The following is a 26,393-nucleotide window of genomic DNA, read 5'->3' as shown; positions in this document are numbered from 1 at the left end:
CGCAAGGTAGGTGGAGCGAGTGGAAGGCTTTCTGCTCTCTAGCAGGACTTGCTGTACTGCCGCCCAACAGTCCCTCTCTGCGTGGGTCAACCATGCAGGCACCAAGCTGTAAGATGGAGGGACTGCAGGTTCGGATGGCGGAGTCTGCCGAAGTCCTGCGTGATGAGGTCCGGCCATAACGGAAGGGGAATGGGATCCCGAACGGAGAGCTCGAGCAGCAGGGTGTACCAGTGCTGTCTCGGCCAGGCCGGAGCGACGAGTATGACGTGGGCCCTGTCCCTCCGAAGCTTCAGTAGCACTCGGTGTACGAGCGGGAACGGAGGGACGGTGTAGAGGTGGTGATCCGTCCAGGAGCAGAGGAACGCGTCTGACAGGGAGCCTGGGGAGCGACCCTGGTATGAACAAAACAGATGGCACTTCCTGTTCTCCTTGGAGGCAAACAGGTCTATCTGGGGAAACCCCCACCTCCGGAAAATTGTGTGCACCACATCCGGACGGAGAGACCACTCGTGGGAGAGGAACGATCTGCTGAGATGGTCTGCCAGCGTGTTCTGCACTCCTGGAAGAAAGGACGCTTCCAGGCGAATCGAGTGGGTCACGCAGAAGTCCCACAGGAGCATGGCTTCCTTGCAGAGCTGGGAGGAGCGGGCTCCGCCCTGCTTGTTCATGTAGAACATCGCCGTCGTGTTGTCCGTAAACACCGCCACACAGCGGTCTTGCAGACGGGCACGGAAGGCAAGACACGCCAAGCGGATCGCTCGCAGCTCCCGGACATTGATGTGGAGGGAGAGCTCTTGGGGTGACCAGAGACCCTGTGTATGAAGGTCTCCCAAGTGAGCCCCCCATCCCAACGCCGAGGCATCCGTGGTCAGTGTAACGGATGGACGAGGAGGGTGGAACGGGACTCCTGCACACACGACCTCTGGGTCCAGCCACCAGCTGAGCGAATTGAGGGTAGGCTTCGTGACCGTGACTACCGTGTCTATGGAGTCACGGTGCGGGCGGTACACTGACGCCAGCCAGGATTGAAATGGGCGAAGGCGCAGTCTCGCGTAGGCGGTGACAAACATGCAGGATGCCATGTGACCCAGGAGGCGTAGGCAGGACCGAACTGTTATAGTGGGAAAGGTGTGCAGGTCTCGGATGATGGAGACCATCGTCTGGTGCCGAGGTCGAGGGAGGCAGGCCCTGGCCACCGTGGAGTCGAGGACCGCTCCAATGAACTCCACTCTCTGTGATGGGGTCAATGAGGAGTTTTCGGCATTGACGAGAAGGCCCAGTACCCGAAACAGGGATAGTATTTCGGAAATTTGATCTGCTACCAGTTGTTGGGATGGTCCGCGAACCAGCCACTCGTCGAGATACGGGTAGACGTGAACGCGACGACGGCGGAGGTCTGCACCAACTACCGCCATGCACTTGGTGAAGACCCTCAGCGCGGTGGATAGGCCGAAGGGTAGTACCGCAAACTGGTAGTGCGCACTGTTGACCATGAAACGCAGGTAGCGTCGATGGGGAGGGTAGATCGCAATATGGAAGTACGCGTCCTTCATATCGAGGGCGGCAAACCAGTCTCCCGGATCAAGGGAGGGGATAATGGACCCCAGGGTTACCATGCGAAATTTGAGCTTGACCAGGTACTTGTTGAGCTCCCGGAGGTCCAGTATAGGTCTGAGACCTCCTTTCGCCTTGGGGATCAGGAAATAACGGGAATAGAATCCCCTGCCCCGCATGTCCTGCGGCACCTCCTCTATGGCACCCAAGCTCAACAGAGTCTCGACCTCTTGTAGGAGGAATTGCTCGTGAGAGGGGTCCCTGAAGAGGGACGGGGAAGGTGGGTGGGAAGGAGGGGGCGAAACAAACTGAAGGCGGTAACCATACTGGATAGTACGAAGTACCCAGTTGTCCGATGTTATTTGGGACCACGCCGGGAGGAAGCGGGAAAGGCAGTTGCAAAATAAAGGGGTTGGATCCTGGAAAGAGTCTGATGGGCCGTCCTCGGGCGTCCCATCAAAACGCCTGCTTAGGCCCTTGCGGGGCCTTGGACGACGTCTGGGCCTGGTTGCGCCTGCTGCCGGATGGCCTACGGCAGTTTAGACCGTTCCGCCGACTATTATACGGCCGCGATCTGGCCTGGGTAAAAGGCCGGTAGGGCTGTTGTTGCCGGAATGAATGCCTCTGGGTAGCCGGTGTGTGCATACCCAGAGTGCGAATAGCGATACGACCATCCTTGAGGGTCTGGATCCTGGAGTCCGTTTTCTTCGAGAACAGACCGTGAGTCTCAAAGGGGAGATCCTGCAGGGTATATTGCACCTCCAGCGGCAAGGTGGAGGACTGCAGCCAGGAGATGCGCCGCATGGTCACTCCTGAGGCCAAAGTTCTGGCCCCTGAGTCCGCCGAGTCCAGAGCAGCCTGGATGGAGGACCAGGAGGCTTTTCTGCCCTCTTCGACTAGAGCGGAGAACTCCTGTCGGGAAACCGTCGGGATCAGCTCCGAGAACTTAGTGAGGGACACGAAAATGTCAAAGGTGTAACGAGCTAGGAGGGCCAACTGGTTGGCAATCCGGAGCTGGAGACCCCCCGCCGAATACACCTTTCAGCCCAACAGGTCCATGCGCCTGGCGTCCTTGGACTTTGGCGCCGGGGCTGGCTGTCCATGCCTCTCGCGGTCATTAACAGACTGCACGACGAGGGAGTCTGGAGTGGGGTGGGTGTACAAATACTCGTATCCAGTGGGGGGGACCGAGTATTTTCGTTCAACACCCCTTGCGGTAGGAGGGACGGACGCCGGTGACTGCCAGATGGTAGTGGCATTTTTCTGAATAGTCCGGATAAATGGGAGGGCCACCCGCAACGGGGCCTTGGCTCCGATGACATTGGTCACCAGGTCTTCGTCCTCCGGGACCTCCGCCACCGGGAGGTCAATAGCCTTCGCCACCCTGCGAAGAAGGTCCTGGTGGGCCCGCAAGTCAATCGGAGGAGGGTCCGCCGTAGCGGCCCCCGCCACCGCCTCATCCGGTGAGGAAGACGAGGAAAGAGTCTGGACCACCACATCTGTCGGTGGTTGCTCAGGGGCTTGGGAAGCTGTATCGTGCCCCGGATGCTCAGCGGGACCGGACGGCGACAGGGCCTCACCCGGTGGTGATGGGGGAGGCCGGCTCGCTGTGGCTTCTGGCACCCTGTGTTCAGCACCCGCGGGGGGAAAGGGAGACCTTGGGGCTCATGGTAGGCCCAGGGGACCCAAAAACCCCACTGCTGTGGTCCAAGGTCCTGGTTCTGGGTACCAGCCCGGAGATCTCTCCCGCTGCCCGCCTGAGAGGCGACTGACGGCTGACGCGAAGGTCACGGGGGAGGGGGGGCAGAGGCGCTGATGGAGTGCGCCGTGGAAGGTGGCAGCTTGTCCCCGGACGGTGCCGAGGATCGGTGCCGACCATCGCGGTGCCAGGATGGAGATCGGGACCGTCGATTGCCTCGGTACCGGGAGCATGACCGTGACCTCAATCGACGGTGACGGGAGCAGCTTCGGGAGTCGCGGTGCCGAGAGCGGTACCGGGAGCTAGACCTCCGACGGTACCGTCGGTCCGGTGACCGGGACCGTCGCCGGGAGTGCGACCGGTACCGCGAGACTGAGCGGTACCGGGACTGCAGCCGGTGCCGAGACGGGGAGCGGTACCCAGACATTGATCGGGATCGGGATCGGTGTGACGGCGACTGTTTCCTGGATCGGGACCGGGTCCGAGACTTGGAGCGCCGTCCATCCCGTCTGTCGGGGGCCGCATCATTGCCGGCTTGCCCACCGACTGAACAGCCCACACCGGCGGTGCCGGGGGCCGGAGGCTCGGTGCCTCTGTGAGCTCGATAAGCTCTCTCGCCGTCGAGAATGTCTCGGGCGTGGACGGGAGATGCAGCTCGACCGCGGCTGGCACCGGGGAGCAGGGAGGTACCGGACTCGACGGCTCTTGAGGTGCCGGAGTCAACGGAACCGTGCACAGCTTGTGCACTACCACAGCCGGTGCCGGCTGGGTAAGCTGTCCCGAAGCAGGAGGCTTAGAAGCCGAGTGCGCCGTCTTTCGCTTCCTCGGTGGAGAGAGGGAACGGTGCCGGGACGTCGGTGCCGTCTGCGAAGATCTAGCAGCGTCGGTACCGGGGCTGCTCGGTGCCGCTGGTGCGCTGCGCGCCAAGGACGATTTCGGTGCCACCGGGGACGGCGCGGGAGGCTGAAGAGCCACCTCCGTAAGGAGCTGCTTGAGGCGAGAGTCCCGCTCCTTTCTGGTGCGCAGCTTAAACGCCGTGCAGATCGGGCACTTATCTGTCCTGTGAGATTCCCCGAGGCAGTGCAGGCAGGAGTCGTGCGGGTCGCCAACGGGCATGTGCCGCTGGCAAGCCGCACAGGGCTTAAACCCCGGTGCCTTGGGCATGAGCCCGCACCGGTTGTGGAAGAGGAGGGGCTAACCCCTCTAATTCCCCTACTATACTATAACTAATTAAACTTATTCAACTAATCTAACAACTAAACTAAGTTAACCAACTATGTACACTGAAGAATGGAGAAACGCTAGGGCTGTGGAGGTAAGAGAGCACTCCACTGTTCCAACTGGCCGTCACGGGCGGTAAGAAGGAACTGAGGAGCGGACGGGCCAGCTGGGGTATATATCCAGTGCCATGGCGGCGCCACTCCAGGGGGCGCCCAGCCGGCCCGCCGGAGTTGCTAGGGTAAAAATGTTCCGAAGAGCCGTGCACGCACGGCGCGCACACCTACATGGAATGCATAGGAGCAATCACTCGAAGAAGAAAGGGAGGAAACACAAAGACTCTATCCTCTGTTTAGCAAACCAACTGCTTCAAGCACCTCTGCAATTATCTGTAGATCAAATAACTGGTTGATAGCACCCAATAATGCTTTCCAGCACAATAATGCTAATTCAGCTATGTCCATCTTCCCAACAGAGTTCAGTGTGTGAGACCCTGAATAACTTCTTGCCAGACAGAAAAATTACCAAATAATAATGATGGAAGGATAGGGGGCATGCACACAGCCCCAGCATGAGGGGAGATTAAGGGACCTGGTATGGGGAAGTAATGGAGCAAACAGAACCTCTGGGCCAGGAGACTGGCAGTCTCCCTGGCATATGGCAGAGTGAGGAATGGACAACACACAGCCCCCAGCATTAAGGAAGGGGGGTGATGAAGAGCATTGTAGGGAGTGCTGTAAGGAGTGCCTGAAATGGAAGGTCATAGGAGGGTGGCACACATGGACCTTGTGGAGGGAATGGAGGGAAGCAATGAGCATATCCTTCAAAAGGTGCAAACTGCACAACTCCATAGTATTTATGAAGGGATCACCATGAGAAGTTACTTGAACTAGAAACTGCTCAATATACTGAGCATCCTGGAGTTATCTGAAGAAAAAAAAAATCCTTTTTTTGTTTCTATGGATGAGGACAGATACAACAAAACAGTAGGTCTCCATAGCTAAGTAATTGCATAGCAGCCTTCAGAGTATGCTAGAAAGTATAACAGACCAAGAAAGACAGGCGATAACATAGCCTCTCTTGTTTTTAGTTACATTGGGATTGATTTTAAGGAAAATGTGGGCATGGACATGTAATCACCAAATATAATAATACAAACTGACTTGAGTTAGTCACTTCATTGGTATTGCACAGCTACAAACCAATCAGACATTGGAGAATGTGTGCCCCCGAGAAGCCAATACACGAAAGCAACACCCCAAAGCAAAAAAATCTCCCAGAGCACAAAGCAATGCAATTCAGAACTCCACAATCTGAAAAGTTTAATCCCCTCATCCACAGCTGGACACTACAGTGAAAATTCTGGGCAACTTTATATCCATCAAGCCATAGAGAATAGTGCCAGTCCATGTTGTGCCAACCTTGCAATATAGCCATTAAAATTTACCAGACCACACTCTTACCAAGATAATTAGGTTCTACAGATATGGAATGGAGTTTAAATTATTCCTTAGGCATGTAGAACTTTCCAAAGCCATTTTATATATGGATTTCATAAACTAGTAGTGCAATATGAATATATAAGAACGCTTCATCCTGTGCCCTCAGAGACAGAAGAACAATATAAGTTATCGTGTTTACCATAGCCATGGGTACATTTACCTAAATCTTACAGTATTCCATGACCAAAAAACAACAACAAAAAACCCTATGTTAAAATGAAGTTAAGACTGAGAGCACATATTTCCATGGACAAGGACCAATACAAAAAAACAGGTCTCCATAGCTACGCAATAAAAGGTTACCAAAAAAATAAAATAAAATCTTGCATGCGCACTCTAAAGGGACAGTGTAATTAATTACCCCAAAACAAAGAATTACAAATCCAGGAAATTCAGTTAGAATTACACTTAAAAGAAATCCACACATTAAGATACCAGAACTTTAACTCTGCCCCTACAGTGAAGTCATGCAATAACCCCATGATTAGGGCTGAAATATTTTAGTGTTTGTAGTCCCATTTAAAGACACAGGGTTTTTTCATATTGTGTCACTACAGGGTATTTAAGGTTGTGTGGGCACCTTACCTGTGTGTTTCCATACCTTAACATATTTGGATTTCCTTTAGACGTAACAAACTGTGAATTTCCTGGGTTTTAATGCTCAATTTTATGATATATAGTTACAAATGATTTATTTCTCTGTAAGTTATTGTATGTACTGAATCTTCACTCCATTTTAACATAGTTGTGTATCTTGGAATTTTCTAGTTTTCTTGTTTGTTTTTTTAAGTGTCCCGCCTGAGAACTAAAAAAACCTAAATAATAATACCGAGAGATATTTCTAATGATTTGAGGATAGAAAGCATCAACCTTAAATCGGTTCTATTTTAAACCTGTGTGTGCTGATTCTCTGATACAGCAGACCAGCACAACACAGCCAGAGCACACTGACCACTTAAGCTTAGCTTATTTCACAGCTGCTTTGCATCACCAAGTGTACTAGTGAATCAGGCCCTTAATTGCAATTGACTTATTGGTTTAAAAGAGCAGTGTTAGTGAGACCAGCCTTTCAATCACTGATGGCCAAGTTAGCATACTGCCATAGAATCTTTAAAAAAAATGACTGTTTAGCCAAATCTCCAACAAGAACTCTTGACACATGTCCAGTCTCCCTCATACCACAGACTCATTACAGCAGCTGGACTGTTGCATGTAAATCAACCGCAGAGAAAGGGCTGCGGTCCCAACTTAAAAAAAAAAAAAAAAAAAAAAAGGAAATTAGCTGTTGATTTGACCCTGTCTTTAACCTGTATAATCTTAATAATTATATGTTATTGTTCACAGCATATCTTAATTACAACCTAGTTTCTTCAAAGATAGCATATGCACAAGATACCAATTAATTTTAACTCTATTGAAAGACTGAAGAGTCTTATTCCATTATGAAGATTGTACCGGGCACATGAAACATTCACAAAACATCTAACTTTTCCCCACTAATACTACACTATGTGTATTTTAATTAACCTGTGGCACTGAGCTAATTAAAGCGGAGTGTCACAGATTAGACAAATTTCAAAGGAGACTATTGAACACACTTACCATTTATTCTGTACTGTAGCCTTCTTCCATTCAAAAGTGGCATTCCTTCTATAACCTTAGAAGAGAAAGGATAAAAGGCTAGTTGATTTTTTTTAAAAACTTGATTAAAACAATTTAATTTGTCAACATGACATTCAGTCATGATCGTCAACTAGAGGCATGCCATCAACTTGAAAATCTTACTCCTTTCTAAAATTTTTCTACCTTCTGTAGTAAATAGCAACAACTGAGATTAAAAAATGAAAGCTAGCAAGTCTATTCTTCCCATCACTTAATTAGTTTACAGAAAGTATTGTCAAATGCACAAAGTATAATGTCAGCTTCCCTTCAGTAAGCTTCCCATTTATTTTGTATTTTCCCACAAAGAGCAGGGAGGGTCATTTAGAAAAGGGAAAATAAAATAGGAAAATGGGGTTTACAAGGGGAGTCAGGAGCAGGTTCAATACCTAAGACTACTTTTCATGCCTTTTTTTTTTTTTTTTTTTTTTAAATAGAGACAAGGTAGGTGAGGTAATATCTTTTACTGGACTAACTTCTTCTGTTCATGGAGACAAACTTTTGAGCTACACAGAATAATAACTATTTGATGTAGTGATGGAACCAAATAGAAACTCAGTAACAGAAGCTGGTAAAAATGTATATGCTCAAAAGTTGCCATATGACATTCTTCTAGGATTCTATCAGTGCATCAAGTCCATTTTACTACTTGATACCTAAATGATCAAAGTACTGGGATATATGACCAGAAATCAGACTTTTGTCAGCAAGGGTTTTCAGGATGGCAGTTGTGTAATTTAAGCTTTCAACAAATCTGAAGTAGTTATATTCCAATATAGTATTGATAAATAGATAGTTATTGGTTAATTAACAGTATTTCAAATAATGGAATCAAACCTTCTTTCAACCCAGTCCACAAAACCCTCCAGAACACATTTACTACTAGAAGTTTACCTTTCCAACTGGCAGTAATGAAAACAGAGCTTGAAGAAAGAACCACAGAAGAAAGACACCAAACACTCTGGTCTCCCATAAACTGTCAAATGCTGGCAAAGGAGGGAAGTTCATAACACTGGGATCTTCCTGTTTGCACATCAACAGCAAATAAAATACAGTGGCAGGCAGGAAAAATATCATGCAGAAGGCCCCTGTAAACAAAAAACACACAACAGTAAAAGATAAACTTGGAAAATAAAATCATCCCATTAGAACAGCAATTTTCAATCTGTAGATTAATAAACTCATAAATTATTTCATACAAGGATAAACACTTATTTGATAAAACAAACAATTGCATGTAATGCTATCAAAGATTACCATGTGTTTACAATGGCTGTGTTAGCTACAAGTGGAATAATCATCTTAAATAAGTGCCAATTTTTTTAAAAAATACCATGCTACATAGTTAGTTTGTTTTTAAAAAAGGGGAGTTCTGTAAACAAACCACTCACTCCAGAGTTACCTTAATACCAGAAAGAGGGTGGTAAAAAAATTCTATAATGTAAAACCATATATAAATTATCTAAACTGGCATTTCTATAAATTGGTGTTGCTGTTTTAGAGCAAAACTCCCTCTAGAAACAGACTATGATAAACAAAGAATTCCATAACCTTAGATAAATAAATTGCTTTTAAGACAGGGAATCTTAAAACTGCCAATTCAACCAGTTGTGAAATTGGTCAGTGTAATTTTTTTTTTAATTTAAACTAGGTTCAATGTAATTAGATTGTGTAATTTTAAGATCACTGTGTTTTCATCTAGACTCTTTATTTAAGGATAGCAGCTGACAGGTTAATTTAGAATATTAGATCCAGTGCCAGTGGAGACAGATTATCTTGATTAGTCACACAGTGCAAGCAAAAGACAAAAAAATAGAATCATAGAAAGGTAGGATTGGAGAGGACCTCAATAGGTCATCTCATCCATAGACGAGGCAGGACTAAGTATTATCTATAATATCCCTGAGAGGTGTTGGTCTAACCTGTTTGTAAAGACCTCCAATGACAGAGATTCCACAACCTCCCTTGGTAATTTGTTCCAATGATGAACTACCTTTACGATTAGGACATTTGCCTAATGTCTAACCTAAATGTCCTTGATGCAGTTTATGCTCATTACTTCTTGTCCTGTCCTCAGTGGATAAGGAAAACAACTTATCACCTCTCTTTTTATAACAATTCTTTTACATACTTGAAGACAGTTATGTCCCCCCTCAACCTTCTCTTCTCCAGATTTAACTAATCCAATTTTTTTGTCTTTCCTTGTAGGTCTTGTTTTCTAGACCTTTAAACATTTTTGTTGCTCTCCTCTGGACTGTCTACGAAGAGTGGTGCCCAGAACTGAACACAGTATTCCAGTGGAGGCCTTATCACTGCTGAGCAGAATGGAAGAATTACTTCTCATGTCTTGCATAAAACACTCCTGCTAGTACATCACACAACTTTTGCCTTTTTTTTTTTCCCCCCTTCTCAACAGTATTACACAGTGTTGACTCTTATAGTAGATCACAAGTTTAATAACTCCCAAATCGTTTTCTACAATACTCCTTCCTAGACAGTAATTTCCCATTTTGTATGTGCACATGTGAGGGGGTGTACCAACCCCGCAAGGGTTAACCATGTACTTTGGGCTCAGGAGGTCACACCCCACTCCCCTCCGGGCATACTCCATCTGGAAGCAGTATATAAAAGGTCACAGCTCAGCTCAATCTGGGCTGACTGAGGAGAAAAGCAGATGCATGCTGCAGGCTCCTGCCAGGGGGCTGCTAGAGCTCCAGCCTGCAGAGCCCAGTCGACTGCGGAGAATGTGGGAGGTGGAAGGCTGCTAACCCTGAAGGAACTACAGGATCCAAGACCAACAGTAGGAAGTGGTCCAGGGAACATGTTTGTTGAGCAAGGGACCTAAGCCTGAAGCCAGGACTACTGGTTCCGCAGGACATTGGGTTGGGATCTGGTTGAGTAGGATGGGCCCAGGTCCCCCTAGCCTAATGCTAGGCCCCACAGCCCTGAGGCCAAGGGCAGCCATAGACTCTAGCTGCTAGCTCCCACCACTCTGAGGCCAAGGGAAGTTCCCTAATCTCTGTCTGGTAGGCCTCCCCACCCTTACTGCGAGAAGCCACATTCACCAAAAGGGGGCGTTCTTCCCCAACGGTCTGAAATCCTGCTACAGTGCCATGGATTATTCCTTCCGAAGTGTAGTACTTTGCATTTGTCCTTGTTGAATTTCATCCTGTTTATTTCAGACCACTTCTCCAGTTTGTCAAGATAATTTTGAATTCTAATCCTGTCCTCGAAAGCACTTCCAACCCCTCCTAGCTTGCTATCATCCATATATTTTATAAGCATTATTCTCTATGCCATTATCCAAATCATTTGAAAAGATATTGAATAGAACCCAGGACAGATTCCTGCAGGACTCAATTCTATATGCCCTTCCAGCTTGACTGTGAACCATTGATAACTACTCTGAGTGTGATTTTCCAACCAGTTGTGCACCCACCTCATAGTACGTTTGTCTAGGCTATATTTCCCTAGTTTGCTTATGAGATGGGCATGTGAGACAGTATCAAAAACCTCATTAAAGCTGAGATATCAAATCTACTTCTTCTTCCCATCCACAAGGCTCGCTGCCCTGTCAAAGGATATTAGATGGATTTGTCAAGAACAAATCACGTCAAACCAAAGTTGGCTATTATTTATCACCTTGTCGTCTAGGAACTCACAACTTGATTATTTGCTCCATTATCCTTCCAGGTACCAAAGTTAAGATGACTGGTTTATAATTTCCTAGGTTGTCCTTATTCCCCCTTTTATTCACAGGTATTATATTTGCTCTCTGATCTCTCCCATCCTCCACAGGTTCGGAATGATTGCTGATGGCTCAGAGATCTCTTCAGCCAGTTCCTTAAATATTATAGCATGTATTTCATCAGTCCCTGCTGACTGAAGTCAACTAACATGTCTAAGTTAGGCTACTGTAGACATGACAAGCTTACAGCTGTACCGATGCAGCTGAGCCGCTGTAAGACTGCTTATGTAGCCGCTCTATGCCAACAGAAGAGAGCTCCTGGTTAAGCCAGCGTGGTCTTTTACCGTACTTCCTATCTTCCCCTGCACTGGGATATATCTGTAAAAAGCTGCCAATTCTCCTGAACTCTTTTTTTCCCCCATAGACTTGCTTACCTACCAATACTGCTAATAAAAGGAGTTCACCATACAGCTATAGATACAAAGGGATTTATTCGAGGGTTGTGTCCACATACAGTATGTTGTATAAATTAATAAATAAGTAGCCACACGCAACAGGCAGTGGTGGTTAGCATAGGCACAGTGTGAAAATGTGTGTCTCACATTACAGGTGTCTGTATTCACAGAACTAAATGCAAGATTGTTTCTCTCATGGATTTTTGTCTAGGTTTGTCCTCTCTAGTTTTAACCCCAAAGGGCTACTTCTGTGATAACAAAGAATGTAAGATTGAATACCCAGTGTCCTAACACAATGGTACTCCACTATTTCCCTTTGCAATCTATTCCAGATTTCAATCAACTAATGGTCAGAAATCACTGACCTCTCATTATTCAGCCAAAATTTTCCTTGTTTTATTTTCACAGCATTAAACCCAGTTACTTTCCAATTGGCTTTTTAAAAAAATAAAATGATCATATTGATTCCATTGAAGTACAAAGTACATTTGCCTTCAGTAGTTCTCCAAAAAGGTGGAATATCTGAGTTTGAGACAACTGGCTTTTCAAATTATGAAATTTAAAGATGCTTACTCTAGTAACTTCAAGGAGAAAGATCATGATAATCACTCATCTGTCTCACAGCAGGTCAAACAGAACCAAATGTGAGGCATCAATGTCACCAAAGCCAAACAAGATACACTAGCACCAGATGAATGACCCCAATGTGTGTGTGTGGGGGGGGGGGAATCTTTGAGAATGGCAACGTGATATCAAGTAAAAATAAATCAGTGACTATCACTATTGTTAATATACATACCAATTCTTCCACCAAACTCTAGCTCCTTTGTTTCTGTTGATACTTTTTCAGTAGTTTTTGCTGTCTCAAACACTCTCTCTTCCAAAAATATTTCTTCCTTTTTCTTCTGTCTTCTTGGATGTAAGGTGTACTTGTCAAGCACATGCCCAATTTCTAGCTCTGATTCAACTTTCTGCTGATAAAGAACAAAAGGTTACAAAAACCAAACAATTATCATGTCTTATTCTATAGAGTGGTGTAATCAAGAGAACATTACTCAGATTTGAGCACTGAAGTACAATGCATTTTTCCCCCGTTAAAAGGTATTCAACTATATTAGCAGTAGAATAGAAGACAGCCAAAAGGCAAACATTCTGCTTAATATTCCCTCCCCGCCGCACTTGTCTGCTTTGTTTCCACCCTTTCCAATTCTACAAGCCCTAGTCCTCCCTTCAGATGAGTGTTATCCTAAACAACCACCTTCCCCTGCCAGAAGAAATTATTTTAAAAAGCAGCAGTTAATATTGTTTCACTGCTGATCAATTAGAGAACATGGTCATTTAAAGTTGCGTAATGCTCCCTTATAACATTGTTTGGCAGCCGCCTGCTTTGTCCACTGCTTGCAGAAAGAGCAACCCATTGGAGCTAGCTGGTGGGGGCTTGGAACCAGGGTGGACCAGCAGCCCCCCTACCAGCTCCCTGCTCCCCTAAGTTCCCTATATGGCAGCTGCCCAGCAGGTTAGCTGTCCCTCCCGCAACTGCCATGTGCTGCTCCTGCCCTCTGACTTGGAGCTGCTCCCGGAAGCCTCCTGCTTGCTGTGCAGAGGGGGTAGGGTGACCAGATAGCAAGGAAAAATCGGGACAGGGGGTAATAGGCACCTATATAAGACAAAGCCCCAAATATTATCGGGACATCTGGTCACCGGGAGGAGGGAGAGAGAAGAGGGGTGCTAATGTCAGGGTGTCCTCCTCTCCCCACTCCTGCCCCCCATCTCCACAAAGCAGGTGGGAACATGACAGGGCTCAGGAGGGAGGGAGCTTGCTGGCAGCAGCTGCTGTCTCAACTTGCTGATCTACTTTAAAAGGCAGTGTACTTAAGAGTGGGGGCAGTGTACTTAAAAGGGCAATGCGCATCTCTCTCTCTCACACACACAGTCTGTGTGTGTGTCTCTCTCTCTGCCATGCTGTCTCCCCTCTCTCCATTCATGCTGCCTTGTAAAGGGTGAGGCTACATTAACAACGTGTTAACCCTTGACGGCTCACCCGAGTGCTTGTTCATCATTTAGCAGTAAGGCATTCCCTGGGAAATACCCCACCATCTGACTCTGCCACCTCAACCAAGCTTCACAATCATCATTGGTGTGTGGGTGTGTGTGTGTGTATAAAAAAATATAAAAAATTTAGTCTTTGGCAAAAAAAATTTCCCTGGAACCTAACTCTCCCCCTTCCCCCCCCCCCCCATTTAAATTAATTCTTATGGGGAAATTGGATTAGCTTAACATCGTTTCGCTTAAAGTAGCATTTTTCAGAAACATTACAACCTTAAGCAAGGAGTTACTGTAACAAACACTTTTTTCTGGTAATGCTGCAGATTTACTGTGGCCATAAGATATACAGTTCTTAGCTCTCTTACCTGTAAGATTTTGTAGGAAGTATCATTCCTTTCTGTACTATCAGGTTCACCATTATACCTGCTAGTGTTGTTCTCATTCAGTTTCTAGTTTGAAAAAGAAAGTGAATTTTTAAATGCTACCATTGAATTAAAATAAGTACATAATGAATAATTTAAAAAGTATTTACTGACAGAGGTATCTGTCACAACAGTAGACTAGTATAATTGAAAAAAATAGAGAAGGTGTTTTGTTATCCCTCCCCATTTGTTTACTTTGTGCACCTGGCAGCATTTTTTGAAAATGAGTAAATGCAATCTCCACTGTTTGGATGAGTCAAAGGAAAAAGGGGAGAGAATTCCTTTAAGAGTAAGAAAATGCAATAGTAAAACAGGGTAAGTTGGGAGAATTCAGAGGAAGGTGCAGTTCCCAAGTCACTTTTAACTCAGTGAATTGAAACGTCAATTACAAAAAGTGTGTCCATTTAACCATTTTGTTACGCAAGCTAATTCACTCTCCCGAAATTGTTTCTTCTGCAAAAGGAGCAGACCTGCCAAGTCAAAAAGGTGCCATTTAACATTATACTTTTCCATAGTAAAAAAATAGGAGCCAAATATGTCCTTCAGACAAATCTGAAGTCTGGCTACACAGCTCTGGAAAAATCTAACTGATGAAATAAAATTTTGGTTTTGGTTTCAGTTTCTGCTTCACAGCAGGGAGGCTCAGAAAAGCCTGCCTGTAGCTAGGGAAACAGACCAAAATTATGAATTCTTCAGGAGCGAGTCACTCCTATCATGCCAGTGATCAAAATGTCTGCTTCCTAAGCTTTAAGCAAGTTTAAACCCCACTGTTAAGCCCATGAGGACCTTCATGCACAGAAGGAGAATTGTGGGCCACAAGTCATTAGAAACACAACATGTGGGCATGTCGCCAACAAAGGCCCAGGGCGTAGCTTAAGTCACCTGAAAGGTAGAAAATTAGGTGATTATAAAACAAAATCCAGAGCACAAACCACTGTATGTTTTTAAGGGGTTATAACTCAGCCAAATGAAAAATAATTTTAATGGATCAGTGAAAGGCACATTTTTAAACTAGAAACTATGTCCCAGCCTTATTTCAAGTTCCCATCTCCTCACTGAAGCACTTCAAAACAAAGTTCTTATAAAGCAGACATGTGTCACCCCTGCTAACCTTCATTCTCAAAAGCTGCTGGTCCATTTTTAATCAAAATTTTCAACACAAATTCACTTCCAGGTTAGAACAAACGTGCAAAATTTCAGCTTGAAAGCCAAAAGTTTGACAGTTAAAAGCTATCAGAAAATGATCCTTTATAATGAAAACACTTATGCAACCTCACACATAGGCAAGGCCACATATACTTCACAGCAAGCTAGTCCTAAATTCTGCACCAAAATCCCAACTTTCTGCAGTAGCTTCAGATAAATTTTTAATATACAGGTTTTTAATTAATTAAATGTGAAAATAATCAATACTGCTGCACCTGTTTGTTTTGATACTAAATTTGACTTTATCTCCACATTTTCAGTGTGCCACAGATATTCATCTTTAGATTTCAATATTAGCAACCATTAAGATAAGTGGTGCAGTTCAAACCTCTTAGAACTAGTGCTTCAAGTTCTGTGCAAATTCAAGGAGGTATTACTGCATCTCTTTACACTTGGTTTACATTTTCAAGTTTCATACCCATGTAAGCTAAGAAACTTATTTTGTTAAAATGAAAGTGGAGCTTCCTGAGCACAATTCTGCAGCCAGGCCCTGACCATAAGCAATACTATGCTTATAATAGCAACTGGGAAGGGCGTTTCAAACTGTATTTACAGTACTATTAATTTTTTCTTTAAATCTAGACATACCCACAGATCCAAATCTTCAAAGGTTTTACTCCTCTAAAAAAATGTCATTTGAGACTATACATGTTTATAGAACACAGTACATATCAGTGCAAGTAGACAGATCTCAATCAGAAATTAATCCAATACCAGAAGAGTTAAGTTAGTTTCCCGAACTGTTTTCTTTTTCTCATCTCTAGATTCTCTGCTTTGGGAGGAAGAACGACGTTTGCCTTTTGCTGACCGACCAGGAGAACGAGATCTGGATCTGCTACCACTGCGTCTGGAAGGAGAACTTGAGGAAGAATTGCTTTTTCGAGGTTTAAATGATGATACAGACTGAAAGAAACAGGACACATTAAATATGATTTGTAAAGTTTTTGCTAAATGAAAGAATAAATTGTCATAAAAATACAATTAGACAGTAATTTTAGCTGTTATTTCTCAATATATATTTGTACCATTGAAAACATCTAATACCTATAAAAATGTTTAAATATTTGTAGTAAATTTAGGACTCAAAGGGACTCAATTTTCAGCTCTAGTAATTGAGCAGAGACTGTGGTAATGCAAAGCTTCCCTACTCAGCTAACATTCCACAAGACCAAGATGGAGGGACAATCTCATTAGTATTTAGTCCCTATTCTTCCATTACTGGTTAATACTGAAGCAACTGAAGCAAGACAGGCTTGAGTATCTGGTTGCTTCAGGTCTCCTTAACCCTTGCCAAATTTGGGTGCAGACCTGGGTATAGCACAGAGACTGCACTAACAACATTGTAATATATGCTCCTTCTAGAAGCAGTAAAGATCAAGGTGTTCATGTCAGCTGCCTATGATCCCACTGACTCTTCTAACAATCCCAGCAGGAATAAACAGGCTGCCTTCTGAGATCTTGTCTCAGATACTGCAGAGAACAGTATTCGGAAATTTTCTGCCATCAGTACTCTCTTATTGAGTTCTACAGAACTTTAACTTGTTTCCCCTGTTGTTCAGTGTGTACACAGGTCCCTGAAGAAAACTGAAATACAGTACTTTCAGTATGCTGATACCACCCAGCTCTATTCACTGTCATCAGTCCAACCAGTTCTGTTGGATGGCTTCTCCCTGAGACTGTAGAGATTAGAGGTATGGATGAGACCTAGCTGTTGCACTTCAGCAAAAATGCTACTACACTAACAGGAGAGCTTTTCCCATTGACAGACGTACCACCTCTCATTGAGGTGGATTAACATGCTGACAGGAGAAGCCCTCCCCTCAACATAGCGTTGTCTACACCAGAAGTTAGCTTGGTATAAATGCATTGCTCAGCGATGTGGATTTTTCACATCCCTCAGTGACATAGTTATACCCATGTAAGTTTACAGTGTAGACTAGACCTCAGTCTAAAATAAAACTAAGGTAATCTGGGAGAAGCAACTATAAAATATGACATGACAACAATTATCTTCCCTTTAATGTAAGGTGTGTGCCTACTAATTGTTAAAGTTTGCATTGTGACGGTATGGTTGAATTCCCAGCTGCTGCTCAATGATCTTATTAGCAGCTGTGGTGAGGAAGACTCATCTATATCTGACCAGGAGACTGAAACCACTTCATTCAGATGTGAACTCTGTTACTTCTGCATTTATCACCCGACGATTAGATTACTGCAGTGTGTTTTGCACAAGGCAACACACTTTAAGTCAACCTGGAAACAGAGTGCTGTAGAATGTGTCAGCCAATTTAAAAAGCAGTATTTCTCACTAAGAACACATAACACCAATGTTTCAGGATCCACATTAGTTTCTGGATGGAGTTTAAGATATTGTTTTTCACATATAAAACTGTAAGGGTAAAGTTTTCAACAGCACCTAAGATTGTATGTCTAAAACTACGTCTACACTACACAGCTTCGAGCGACATGGCCGTGTCGCTACAGCCATGCAGCTAAAAGGCACACAGTGTAGCCGTTCTTTGTCAGCTCTCCTGCCGACAAAGCGCTGGTCACACTGGCGCTTGTCACCAGCAAAATGTTTGTCAGGGCGGGAGAGAGTTTTGTCATTCAATTGCCAGTGTAGACATTACCTCACTCAAATAAGGCTATTTGATGTCAAATCCTAGTGAAGACAAGGTAATCTGTAGCTTTCACACAATTTAACAGGTTAAGTTGGTAGCCTACGCTAACTCAATTTTCTAATTTGCATTAAAAAACCACTTGTCTTTGATAATGATGACAAGGCCACAGTGATTTAGAGGCCTACATCCTACTGACTTTCAGTAAAAATTTAAATGTTTAAGTCATTTGGGAACTATTTGGAAATTTTATCCTCAATGGCTTGGGGACCTGCCTACTTCTTCAATTATAGTCAATAGAGGTGCTCAAGTTGGAGGATAGTCAGTATAAAAGACTTTTAAGGTGAGGACATTGCTTTTGAGATTTTTTTGATCAATGTACTGAATATTGTTTTGCTTCAATTTGTTAAATCTAAACCCCACCACTTGGGAGCAAAACTCTATTCAAACACATCCAAGGCCCTACCTGATGACTGAGAAAATTCCCACTCAGTTCAGTGGTCACACAAATCATCTAAGTTTACACAAGGAAAGTAAGGACCTGTAATTCATCAATGTGAAGCTCTGTTGTGAGAAACAGATTAAGATTTTAGGTTAACTTAAACAGTATCCTGTTTGTTACGTTTCTTATTCTTACAAATCAGTTGTTTTCAGGGTTCTGTTGCCAGAGGCTCTAACATACAGCAAACAAATCCTTTTAAGATGTATTAAAATGCACATAAAGAAGAGTGTTAAAACATTTTAAAAATAAGTAAACTTTCATTTTAATAGCCTCCCTTATTTCCCATTTGCATAGTCTTTTATAGGGGGAAAAACCTTTGCTGGGCAGTGACTCAGATGGCATCAAATACTCTTTTTATAGCTTTCAGGTTTTGTTTCTCAAATTCAATCCTGCTTCATAAGATGACAGATCATACACACACAGGAGAGGCAAAAAGATGAGTAAAAGATTTTTAAAAATACAGCATTTGATATTTGTTCAGTTTCTGGAAAAAAATAATCACTTGTACAGTATTTAGCACAAAATTCAGATACCTAATCTGGGGGCAAGACAAATTTTTACCCATCACTTCTACTTTGCCCCTGGCATAGCAAAGTATTGCAAGGGCATATCTGTCGTACTTGGGTAAAACCAACCTAGTTAGACAAGTAGAAAAGTGATAAAGATTATGGAAAAAACTGATTAGGAAGGGACCAGTAGTAGAAACCTTAAATTCTCTTCTCAGGACTTGTTCAGGACACAGTCAAGGAGATGTTAATATCTCTGGTCCCTTCTCTTCACCTGATCTGAACATATTTCAGGATCAGGAAAGAGAGGAGTTTCTTTGTCCCAAGAGTGGTGGTGAAAACCATGATAGTGCTGCAGATTTTTATTCCCTTCATTATCAAAATTGCTAAATGTTGCTCAGAAAAGCAGTGCTTAGAATAGAGAACAACTTTGTCCTCAAACTGAACGGAACAAGTTTTCATTAGTCCTCATACACACGCTTCCTATAATTTAAACATGTTTTTCTGTCTAAAAACAACTCTAACCTCATCAGGAGCCATAAGAAACCTCTAACAAACAGATTTTCATTTGAACAAAAAGAGTTCACATAATTCCTTTGACTCTTTGGTGTTGAGCAGCTATTTTAAATAACTTGCTTATAAATTTAAATGACCTCTCTTTCATCTTTCACCCACTTTAGACTATTTAAGACTTCAACAGAGAGTACAATTCAACATAGTTCATCCATTATAGCCTCATCCAAGTCTATAATACATAACCACAATTACCATCTCTAGTGGAGAATTCAGAATCTCATTTTTTCTTGTGCAACACAGCCAACCACAGAAGACAAGATTGCTATCTAAAAATTAGGCTTACCATCTGAAAGATCTTTTTAAAAAACACCTTTCAAGCCTTTACACATCAAAAAAACAAACACACACACACACAAAAAGAGAAGGAAGTATACTTCCTTCCATTCTTTTGCAGCTCGCATGTAAGGGTCAAGATTAAGAAGTATCTTAAAGTACCATCAACTTAAAAACTACATCTAAAAAGGTTGTACCTTCTATCTGTAATACTATAATGGAAATTTCTTCCTCCCAGTTTACTTTATGCATTTGACAGCACTTTGTGTCTATTCAGTTTTAGCATTCTGCTGATGTCAGCTGACTTCCTGTCTCATGCATTAGCACATGGATATTACATTCAAGGGAAACTCATAGGCAGGCCCTACAGGAAGGCATTCACAAGTAATAGCAATTGAACAAATTTAAGAGACAAGTAGCAGGTACATGGCACAGAGTAAGGAGGAGAAGGATGGGCCTTAGCATGTATGGTGTTATTCTCATCATCCCTAAGGACTCTACTAGTCGTCACTGGAGCAGAATACCCTTACGAAAAGAGTATTTTTTTAATTGCTCTGTACATAGTATTTAAAAAAGGGTATTTTAAACAAATTTAGATTTTGTTTTTTTAAATTGGCTTACTTAACAAAAATCTACTTAACATCTAGCTAACAGCTCTGTAGGCAATTCCACAATTGTGTGGTACAATCCTCTAATGGGAGTTCTATTTGGGGAATACTTGCAGGCCTGGGCCTTCATTTTCAAAATGTATCACCAAGTTTTTTAGATAGCAAATTGGATCACGGTTTTTAAAACTTTTAATATAGTACACATTATGAACTTAGTCAAGACTTCAATATGGATTCTAAATATTGTTAATTATATAGATGAACACTTACCCTTATATCGCTTTCCCTCAACTCAAGCTCAGTTCCATCTTTGTATTGTACAGTGTAAAGGTGAGTGAGGTCATTATAGCTAGTTATTTGTACTTCATAATAGAGGACACTTCCTGGCCAACGACCCATCACCACCTCACCAGTCGCAAATCTTCTGTTTGGCATTTTCCAAAAAGAATCCTTAAATTAAAAAAAAAAAAAAAAAAAAAAAGTTTTTACATCAAACAACAAATTTAAGCCAGGCCTTCATTCCCACCTTTCCCCCACCCCCAATCTTTTTGTACAGAAGCACAATTGTGATGGTCTATTCTGGAATGCAAAAATAAAGCATTCCAAATCTGTTGAATCTACATGTGTTATCCATATCATGCACCAAAATAAAATACCTATTTTAAAAGAACATTATTAAGATTGCCAAGTCAAGCACTCAGAATTTAGGAAATACCAGAATTAAGGTTGCTTACGCAACTTTAATCTGTGTCTCCCCCAGAGAATATATGATATAGTCCTTAATAACATGATCACAAACTATTTTTTCCACAAGATCCCTCTCTCATTCAATGCACAAGCTAGGTGGTACTCACTGAATGAGCAGCTATATTATCCTCATTGAATGACATACTGCCTCATGTCTTATTTAATGCACATTATTGAAACTGCTGTGAAGAGAGAATTATTAAAATTTCCTCATGGGTTTTTCTATGGTGTACATCAGTGTTTCCCAAACTTGGGACACCGCTTATTTAGGGAACGCCCCTGGCGGGCCAGGCCGGTTTGTTTACCTGCCGCGTCCACAGGTCCGGCCGATCGCGGCTCCCACTGGCCGCGGTTCGCTGCTCCAGGCCAATGGGAGCTGCTGGAAGCAGCGGCCAGTATGTCCCTCGACTCGCGACGCTTCCTGCACTCCCATTGGCCTGGAGCAGCTCAGTGGTTTGAGCATTGGCCTGCTAAACCCAGGGTTGTGAGTTCAATCCTTGAGGGGGCCCTTTAGGGAACTGGGGTAAAAATCTGTCTGGGGATTGGTCCTGCTTTGAGCAGGGGGTTGGACTAGAAGACCTCCTGAGGTCCCTTCCAACCCTGATATTCTATGTAATTAAAGACTATCATAATGCATATATTCCTCCCAAAGGGGCCAAATTAAGGTTGTGTAGACCTTTCTTAATTATGCAGCCTGAGATATAACCAAATGTTCATTTTGTTTTCTCTCCACTATTCCAACATAGGAGACCATCTGACTGAAGTCCTAGAATAAAATAATCAATTCCAGGACTTTCCTATTTCAGGTAATCTTCACTTTTGTTGAGTTCATGGATGCCACAATCAAGGGAGTTACAGATCCCTACCTTCAGATTCCAGTTATTTGAATGATAAGTCATGCTAGTAGTATGGACAAGATCACTTCACCGCACTGCTGAGTAAAGCCAGTGGACAGTGTGGTAAAAAGGTTTATAGGGTTATGTCACACTGATCATATGCTTCAAGAGAGGTGGACAGAAAATAGAAGTTCTACTGGCATTGGCAGAATGTGCAAAACCACTCTGCTGCATCCCTGAGAAAGACCAATAAAGGTCAGGTAAAACAGCAGAATAAACAAGGCCACACAAACACATACTGAGGGAGCCAGAACAAAATATTTAATACTCTGTATCGCCAGGCTGCCCTAAAAGAATGGTTAAACTGCATTAATTCCAATACTGCAAATCCAATTTATTTGAAGGTATTGGATTTGTTTTCTGTGTTATCCCACCTCCCACCTCTTTCTGTGAGAGCTCAGGATCCAATGCTGATAGCCCAAAAGGGGTGAGAATCTTGAGCAAGGGTAGGCAACCTATGGCATGGGTGCTGAAGGTGGCACGCAAGCTGATTTTCAGTGGCACTCACACTGCCCGGGTCCTGGCCACTGGTCCGGGGGGCTTTGCATTTTAATTTAGTTTTAAATGAAGCTTCTTAAACGTTTTTTAAAACCTTATTTACTTTACATACAACATAGTTTAGTTATATATTATAGACTTATAGAAAGAGACCGTCTAAAAATGTATTATTGGCACGCGAAACTTTAAATTAGAGTGAATAAATGACGAGTTGGCACACCACTTCTGAAAGGTTGCCGACCCCTGATCTTGAGGATGCTTTCAAATTAGAGAGCCATCAGAACTTTCAGAGCTGGTTAGGAGGCACTGCTACCTCTGGTACTGACTGACACATGCATGAAGTGATCTAGAGAAACAGATGAATATTCAGAGACAACACAACAGGGACACATACAGGAGGCCTCCTGCCCTTCTTACTGACCTGATCTTTGGACTAGCTATGTCATACCTCACATCAGGAGAGAAAGTGGCAGGAAAATGATTTCCAAAAGACCAGGTCCTATCACCAAAATGTTACCCTTACATAACTTAATACGTCCTTGCACTCTTGCTGCTGTGGAGTGCAAAAAGAGCTATAGCCCTTCTGAACCACTGAATGAGCATCCAATAATACTTTCTTCCCTCAGAATCCTTTAGTAGCCCATCTCCCTACCAGGACTGAAGGGAGAAATAAAACTGAAAAAATCTTTTCCTGTTTGGAAACGTTGGGAGAACTCCAAAGGAACCCACTGCTTTGCCATATTGAGGAGAAACACTGAGGAGAGTTGAACATTTGTGCATTATGCTGTGCATACTAGAAGAGAGAGAGAGAGTTTTTCAGAAGACAGAAGGTGAAGAGAGACTCTCTATACTTTGAAGATCCGGAAGAACATGCCAGTAGTCATGTCTAATGGAACAGCAGGTATTCACAAAGGAGAAGTTAGTTTTATGTTCAGTATCAGAGGGGTAGCCGTGTTAGTCTGGTTCTGTAAAAGCAGCAAAGAATCCTGTGGCACCTTATAGACTAACAGACGTTTTGCAGCATGAGCTTTCGTGGGTGAATACCCACTTCTTCGGATGCAAGTTCTTCTTGCATCCGAAGAAGTGGGTATTCACCCACGAAAGCTCATGCTGCAAAACGTCTGTTAGTCTATAAGGTGCCACAGGATTCTTTGCTGCTTTTATGTTCAAAACACTCTGTAAAAATAAACTATGACAGATAATTTTAGGACCACCATTTCCACTGTTTGTCTTGAACACGTAAATGCTGGCATCTACCACCATTTTAACCATTGTGTAATCTGGACCTGATTAGGTGACATGATTAAGTTAAACTATCAGCAATCAATGGGACCTTGTCCATACTACTGTTCCCACCACTGCTAACAGCGGTGAACATTTTTAATGAAGAGTGGCTGTCTCTATGCTAGGTTGTGTCATCAATCCTCCTATGGTCAACGAGTACTCTAGCTGCTCTTCAAATTGCCTTTTGCATTTTACAGTTTCACAGTGCAGTTTCCAGGTCATGGACTGTACAGTACTTAAATAATATTTAAATCACCCTTTAGGAAAAGGTCTCCACAATACTCACTAAGGCACAGCTTTCAATGGAAGAAGTGCTCACAGTGCATAAAGTTAAGCACATACGTAAGTTTTTGTACAATTGGGGTCTAGGAGATTATGTTTGCCCATACCATCACTCATACCACTTTCACATTAAATCAAGAAAAACTGAACACAAAAAGTTCAGGCCTAATCATCATTATACTTACAATCTAGAATTATTTGTATAGTGCCAATGTAAGGATTTGATTAGGAAGAATGGAATAAGCAAGTTAACTGTTTAAGAACTAAGAGGAGTAAAATACTATTTTTTAAAAGTCAGATTATACATGTTTACATATAGTTTAACGCACTTACAAAATTTGGAAAATAAAATGTGTTTGCAAGCAAACATAAATAGGCTTAGAGCAAAAACAAAACAACATTTTGATCTAACTATCCTTATATTATATATACCAAAAGAGTATAGTAAATAGTTGGGTGTCAAGTAAAAAAAAAAAAAAAAAAAAATTTGTGACTACCACAGAAGTATTTTGCATAGTATCTTTCAAACCAGCCTTATCCAAAATATATATATTTTCTTGCCAGTGTTAAGAAAAAAGAAAGAAGAAAAGACAACACCACCACTCCATCTCCTTATTTCTATACAGCATTTACATTTTAAACTGAAAAGCAACTGACAAAGACCATAACTGACAACTACTAAATACCCAACTGAAGAGAAAATCTGTCAGCCTTTGCAAAGCAAATCTTGAAGCTATTAGAGAAGAAAATGCGCATTCGTCCCCTTTAAATATACTTTCAACCAGAAGCATTCACAATGGAGGGAAAACGTCATAATTTAAACTTTTCCCATTTAACTTGATAGAAACGCTTCAGTGATAAATGGCTTGAGCGCGCCCTGGAAATGCAACAGATCTCACGTGTGTTTTGTGGATCGGGAATCCTCCCCGGCAGTGCGAGTAAAGCGAGGGGACGGTGAAGAGGAAACGATCCCGTGACTATCACTTTCCTCTTCAGCCCCCCCGCAGCCCCGCTTTTGCGCGCGATGTAAAGTCTCGCTCGTTTGTTTCGCAGCGTCCCGCGCGCCCCAGGCCTCAGCCCGCCCGCGCCTCGCTCGTTAGCCCGGAAGAGGCGAGGTACTCAGCAGTCGCCCGGCTCTTTCGCAGGGTGCAGGGGAGCGTGTCCCCCCGGACATCGCCTCGCCCCACGGGGCAGCCGGCCAGTCTCGCGCGCTGGGGAGGGCGCTACACGCCTGTTTTCATGGACGCGTCAGGTCGCGGGGCTCCCCCGCCACGAGCCTCCCCCCCGGTTACTGTCCGCCCCCCGCCGTGTAGAAGGGAGGCGAGGGCGGATAACGGAACCTGTCACCGCCCGCTCCGAGATGCGAACGCCACTGGCGGGACGTTAGCGAGCGAGAGAGGTCGGGGACGGAGCCCCCAGAAACACAGAGAGAAACGTCTCGGCATCGCAAGGCCCCGGAGCGTGGGGGAGGGGAGGGGAGGAAGCGACTGGACGGTGCCCTTCCTCCCGGGAAAGCCGCTGAGGGGGTGTGTCCTGGTCCCCGGCTGCCCTCAGTCCCGGGTCCTTACCTGGGCTGCCGCCCCCACCTGGCCTGGCCGGAATCGCCTCTGCGACACAGCAGGAGCCGGGGCCGCGCGGACCGGACCGTCAACGAGCTACGAAAACAACCACCCCGAGCGACGGTTACAGGGCCGCAGCCCCGCCCCTTCCTGCGAGCTGTTGGGCGCCAACAGTCCCCATTGGCCAGGTCGCCGGGTTTGAATCGCGACCGAGACGCGGAATTGGCTACGAGTCGGTGGCGCGTTCCACCCGTTTGTGCCCCTGTCGGGCCCTCCGAGTGACTGAGCTGCCCCAGGCCAGCAGGGAGCTGCAGGTCCGAGTTCGTCCCCGCGCCTCGGGGAAGGGAAACTTCAGCCTCGCTCACCGGGACACTCAAATCCTAGCCCCTCCCGGGCCCTGCCTCATTCTGGGGAGGACACAGATTCCGGCCCAGAGCACCAGATCCCCCCCAAAAACCCTCCACCTTTCCCTCATTCCCTCTTCTGTCAGAGCCACCCACCTGCCACTGGGGTTGCCAGTCCTCCAAGATTGGCCTGGAGTCTCCAAGAGTTAAAGATTAGGGCATGTGATGAAATCTCCAGGAATATATCCAAC

At 44.2% G+C, this 26,393-nt stretch overlaps 1 protein-coding gene across 5 annotated transcripts in view; it reads right to left on the bottom strand.

Annotated features, from left to right (window-relative positions):
* LBR (lamin B receptor) overlaps positions 1-25,963 on the bottom strand; it is a 45,736-nt gene extending 19,773 nt beyond the window's left edge. Inside the window, exons 1-7 of one of the 5 annotated variants that reach the window (XM_045010497.1) lie at positions 25,808-25,963; positions 20,803-20,982; positions 16,164-16,352; positions 14,187-14,270; positions 12,575-12,749; positions 8,527-8,720; positions 7,576-7,630 (exon numbers count right to left, since the gene is read on the bottom strand). In XM_045010497.1, the coding sequence (XP_044866432.1) occupies positions 7,576-7,630; positions 8,527-8,720; positions 12,575-12,749; positions 14,187-14,270; positions 16,164-16,352; positions 20,803-20,967 (862 nt within the window). In that variant the 5' untranslated portion in view covers positions 20,968-20,982; positions 25,808-25,963. Of the gene's footprint in view, positions 1-7,575; positions 7,631-8,526; positions 8,721-12,574; positions 12,750-14,186; positions 14,271-16,163; positions 16,353-20,802; positions 20,983-24,925; positions 24,970-25,138; positions 25,268-25,807 lie in introns of those variants that run through there. The other 4 variants (XM_045010501.1, XM_045010498.1, XM_045010499.1 and 1 more) reach the window with 4 other exon arrangements.
* Positions 25,964-26,393: the final 430 nt, after the last annotated feature.

This window comes from Mauremys mutica, chromosome 3 (genome assembly GCF_020497125.1).
Source record: "Mauremys mutica isolate MM-2020 ecotype Southern chromosome 3, ASM2049712v1, whole genome shotgun sequence".
Lineage (NCBI taxonomy): Eukaryota > Metazoa > Chordata > Testudines > Geoemydidae > Mauremys > Mauremys mutica.
The sequence above is the reverse complement of the archived record's forward strand: the minus strand, read 5'-3'. Positions and strand labels throughout refer to the sequence as shown.